Source organism: Syzygium oleosum, unplaced genomic scaffold (assembly GCF_021117445.2).
Source record: "Syzygium oleosum isolate NSW1041296 unplaced genomic scaffold, Sole_v2.1 Sole_v2.04, whole genome shotgun sequence".
Taxonomy (NCBI): domain Eukaryota; kingdom Viridiplantae; phylum Streptophyta; class Magnoliopsida; order Myrtales; family Myrtaceae; genus Syzygium; species Syzygium oleosum.
The window spans coordinates 3,257,028-3,262,428 of record NW_026607488.1 but is presented as its reverse complement, the minus strand read 5'-3'; the positions used below and the strand labels follow the sequence as shown (position 1 = coordinate 3,262,428).

The 5,401-nt window shown below is 42.0% G+C and overlaps 1 protein-coding gene across 1 annotated transcript; it reads right to left on the bottom strand.

Moving 5' to 3' along the window:
- Positions 1-238: 238 nt before the first annotated feature.
- On the bottom strand, positions 239-2,918 carry LOC115661888 (nucleosome assembly protein 1;2-like). Its single transcript, XM_030584082.1, has 3 exons — positions 2,730-2,918; positions 1,843-1,867; positions 239-573 (listed from the first exon to the last, which is right to left on the bottom strand). The coding sequence occupies exons 1-3, from the start codon at positions 2,916-2,918 to the stop codon at positions 239-241; spliced, it is 549 nt and encodes a 182-aa protein (XP_030439942.1).
- Positions 2,919-5,401: the final 2,483 nt, after the last annotated feature.

Below are 5,401 nucleotides of genomic sequence, written 5' to 3'. Positions count from 1 at the left end.
CACTCATCTTCAGATTTACAAGTCAAGAACCCAGCAAAACGAGATAGAAGTAGTCTTGCTCGCACTTCCTCGAGCGTTGTTTATAAACATTTGAAATTCCACGTTAATTCAAGTGCCCTAGTCATAAGAGACTTCATGAGGGATGTAACGTAGGCTTGGTTTACAGGTTAGGGAACGAAATTATCGTTGGGCTCAAAAATATGTGTAAGGGTGAGAATTGATGATCATCTTGGCATTGTCACCAGTCTTCTTTTCCACCATCAGAATCCTCTTGGAAAACTTCCTGGGCAATCCCGTGTTTTGGCTTCTCCGACAGCTTTTTTTTTAGGAGCTTCTGTGTCAAGCATCTTCCTAGATACCATTCGATCTTTGTCCCAATTGCTTTCTCCATAATAGGTTCGTCTTTATCTATCATGTGATAGATCTTTGTCAAGACAGAGTTCTTAAAGTAGAGGTTTGTATCAAATAAGAACTCAAGTTTAAACCCTTTGGGGTCGTCTATTCTACACCGCTTAATATCTTTGAGATATTTAAGAGCGCCTTCATCACTCTCAGTGATCTCCTCAGCTAAAACTTCATTGTATTTCATAGCAGTTACCCAGAAATTAGGGACTCTTTTCTTTTCATCTTTTTTTTTTCATCGTTTTTCTTCTTTTCTTTTTTCTATTTTTTTGTTGTTCTCTTTGTGTTGTCAGGACTAGCCTAAACAAGTTTGAACAGAACAATATTATTAGGTTCTTGGAGTCTTCATCTTCATTCGGTACTTTGGACCATGATGCTCAAACTGTAGTGACTTTTGCCTTGCCCCAGTGTGGGGGGTGATCACCAACTGGATTCGTACGAAATGAAATCGCCGGCTCAATTGGACTAGCAAGGGATATAAGTGTATGGGATAGAAGAAGAACTGCTCTTCGTCATCCCAGGGCACTTAAATTATCGTGAGAGTTCATCTATAATAATAACACTCAAAGATTAATGCAAGTGAGAGCAAGAAAATTTCTATTTATCTTTTTTACCTTGTGCGAGCTGTTACGGCTGATGATTATAGAATATTTTAGATATTACAAACTTCTCATCCTTCTTATCTTGTTCAGTTCCTAGGTGAGAACATCACTGTTATCAATGATATGTTGGCATTTTGGACAGGCTCTAGTTAGTTTGCTGCTCATCTCTTGACAAAGCTCTCTTAGCCTCAACCGTCCGGCTGTCGATGGTGTGCTTATCCTGGAGGACCCTGTCGAGGACCAACGAATCCGTGAAGACGACGAGGCCAAAGCCACGGGGGCGGTGATCGAAAGGGAGGGACGCTCTTCTTGCTCCCTCTGAATTTGAATCCTCCCTGTGATGCCGATTTACCTTGAGCTGCCCCAATGTGGGGTGGTTCTTGACAGGGGTGATTTAAAAGGAACCTCCGAGTGTATGGGCTCAAAAAATGGTCAAGCAAAGGATCAATGGTAGTATATGGGGCAAAGAAATGAACTGCCTCTCGTCATTTTGACTACCGTACCTTATGCGAGAAATCCCTTTACCTTGTAAAAATGGAACCTTTTCGCTCATCTTGCTAAGGTTTGATACGTGAGAATGTGTATAGACTAAGGATTGCCTCTCATCATCCTGACACATCTCGTTCAATACATCGGAGCAGTTCGACACCATTCGTCGAATAGTTAAATTTTCACAGGGAATTGGTGAATTAAACAGGTAAAATTACCATGCAAAATTCCTTTCCACGTAATGCACTTGGAGGAAGGTTAAGTATTCATTCGCTTTAACATGTTTCCTCTTTTTCTGTTTCTTTGTACTCTTATGAAAAGAGTTTTTTTTAGAGAAAGAAATACTGACCTATGCTGCAATAGTGAGGCAAAACCTGCAAGGTAATAAGAAAGACCGTGTTAATGAACGGCTCTTTGAGGGACAGAAATTGGGAACGATACAACATTACCCTTCGTGTTTTCCTTCATTTGAGCTTAAATTGACAACTCCTTGAGTTTTCTCGGATGTTGATAATTCCTTTCTGACAATAACATGAGCTTATGTTAGAAATGAGATGATTAAGGGTAAATTGAGAACGATACAAATTACCCTTATTCCATTTTGCCTTCATAGCTAGTAGAGTCTTTTCTTTCAAAACTCTTTTCATGATTGGTCTTGAAGTTCAAATGAAATCCTCTGCAGCTAAGGGTGCCCCCGATTAGAAGGTCCTATTCTTGACACGTGTTATGTTAATACGGCTCCGGTACGTCGGGGAGTTTCTCAAGAATCATGTGATATCTGACTACACAGGGCATGTGCAATTGCTTGCATGGGAATCTTCGTAGCAAAGCTAATTTCTGCTTTAAATGTCTTTGACGGATATGGGCGTGATTACCATCGAGATTTCTGTGTTTGTCAGGCTCGGCCTTGACGCTATTTCGTCATGTACGAAATCCTTTCCGATTAGACTTGCCACCAGGAGTGTCCTTATCAATAACTTTTTTGCCAATTCCCTTATTATCAACAGGAATATAGAAGTTATTTCAAGGGTAGTATTTCTTTGCAGCATCAGAGTTGACTGGGTTAGAGAATTGACGTCCATCCATCTCGGTCAGAATCAAAGCTCCTCCAGGGAATGCCTTTTTTACGACATAAAGACCTTTGTAGTTTGAAGCGAACTTACCTCCAAGCTCAGGGGGTAGTGGTAGCACCTTTCTTAAGACAAGATCGCCTGCTTCAAAGTGTCTTGGACGCACCTTTCGGTTGAATGATCTGGTTATCCTCTGTTGATAGCATTGACCATGACAAAGAGCTTTCAGCCGCTTTTCATCGATCATATTCAACTGCTCTAGTCTTTGCTGCTTCCACTCTGCATCAGACAGTTTCACTTGGGACAATACCCGTAGCGAGGGGATTTCTATCTCAACAGGCAGAACTGCTTCCATGTCATACACCAAGGAAAAAGGGGTTGCCCCGGTAGATGTCCGAATTAATGTTCGGTATGCCATTAATGCAAAAGGCAATCTTTCATACCAATTTCGGTAGTTCTCAGCAGTTTTGGCTAAGATGTTCTTGATGTTTTTGTTAGCAGCCTCAACAGCTCCGTTCATTTGGGGACGGTAAGGAGACGAATTCAGATGACGGATTTTGAATTCACTAAATAAATCATCAACAACCTTGTTATTCAGATTTGTCCCGTTATCTGTAATGATGGCTTCAGGGATGCCATAACGGGCAATTATATCTCGCCTGATGAATTTCATCACATTCCGAGCAGTGACATTGGTATATGACGTGGCCTCGATCCACTTGGACAAATAATCAATTGCAACCAAGATGAAGCGATGTCCATTTGATGCTTTCGGATTAATTGGGCCGATCACATCGATGCCCCATATTGAAAATGGCCGTAACTTTGACAACTAGTGTAGTTCAGTTGATGGGGCATTTATCTTGTTTCCATGGATCTGACAACGGTAACAATTTTGAACGTGTCGGATGCAATCACTTTCTAAGGAAAGCCAGTAATAACCTAATCTTGTTATTTTCTTAGCCAACATGTGTCCATTCATGTGTGGACCACATACTCCTTCATGCAATTCCTGCATAATTCGTGTTGCTTCAGTCGCATCCACGCATCTTAGCAAAATAGAGTCATAGGACCTCTTGTACAAGTTCTCACCATTGACGAAGAACTTCGTCGCCATCTTCGTTATGTACCTTCTGTCTGCAGAGCTAATCCCTTCAGGGAACTGCTGCTCCCTGATGTAGTTCATGATATCATAATACCATGGTTTACCATCGGATTCTTCAGTCACTGTCATGCAATGGGCCGGTCTGGTCAGAACTTCAATCTTCAAAGGTTCTATATCCAAACCATTAGTAACCTGCAACATGGATGATAGTGTAGCCAGTGCATCGGTGAATTGGTTATGAGATCTAGATAGGTAGTCAAACGAGATCTCGTTGAATTCTGTTACCAATTCTTCTAGATAGTCATGATAGGGCACTAGTTTAGTATCTCTAGTCTTCCATTCACCCATAGTCTGGAGTATGATTAAGGCAGAATCGTCGAACACTTTCAGTTTGGCTATTTTCATATCAATTGCTGCTTGTAGACCGAGAATACATGCTTCATACTCGGCTACATTATTGGTGCAAGGAAACACCAATTTCGCGGCTACAGCATGCCCATCTGGGGATATCAAGACTGCCCCGGTGCCAGAGCCAGACACGTTTACTGCTCCATCGAAGAACATGGTCCATGTGTGTTCCTCCATTAATAAAATGTGATCATCTAGAAGATCATCCTCATGTGTTTCCCCAGGGCATTCAGCTAGCATATCAGCGATCACTCAACCTTTCACTGATTTCTATGATGATGTTTGGATGTCAAATTCTGAAATTAGAATTTGCCATTTGGCTAATTTTCCCACTAATGCCGGTCGGTTAAGCAAATACCGAATGGGGTCATTTTCAGTTAGGAGGAACGTTTGGTGGTGCAAAGTATATTATTGGAGCCTATGCAACACCCACACCAATGCGACACATGTTTTTTTTTTATTCGGAATAATTCTGTTCCGGGATGGTGAATTTCTTACTCAGATAATAGATGACTCGTTCTTTTCCATCGTCGGGGTGGCTCTGGGCCAATAGGGCTCCTAACGATTCATTGTGAATCGTTAAATAGAGAGTTAGAGGATGCCCTGGGACTAGTAGAACTAGTACCGGGGGACTCATCAAATACTGCTTTAGCTTTTCAAATATTTCCCGACAATCTTCATCCCAGTTGATCTGAGCGTCTTTCCTGAGAAGTTTGAAGAAAGGCCGTGCAGTATCAGAGAGTTGGGAGATGAACCGAGTAATGTAGTTCAACCTTCCCAAAAGGGTTTTGACCTCCCTACTGTGGACGGGGGTTGCAATTCACTTATTGCTTTAACTTTCGAGGGGTTGATCTCAATCCCCTTGCTACTCACGATGAATCCGAGTAACTTACCAGAGGTCGCCCCGAACACGCACTTTGCAGGGTTCAGGCGTAATTTGAATTTGCGCAACCGGCTGAATAACTTTTCCAAGGCTTCAATGTGGTCCTCTCCGCATCTGGTCTTGGCGATCATGTCATCGACATAGACTTCAATTTCTTTGTGCATCAGGTCATGAAAGAGAGTGACCATAGCACGTTGGTATGTTGCCCCGGCATTCTTCAAACCAAAAGGCATAACCTTGTAATGAAAGGTCCCCCATGGAGTGATGAACGCCATCTTCTCCTTGTTTTCATCGTTCATCCTTATCTGGTTGTACCTGGAGAATCCATCCATGAAAGAAAATAATTCAAATCCAGCAATGCTATCCACAAGGACATCTATGTGGGGGAGCGGAAAGTCATCTTTTGGACTGGCCTTGTTCAAGTCGCGGTAATCAACATAAA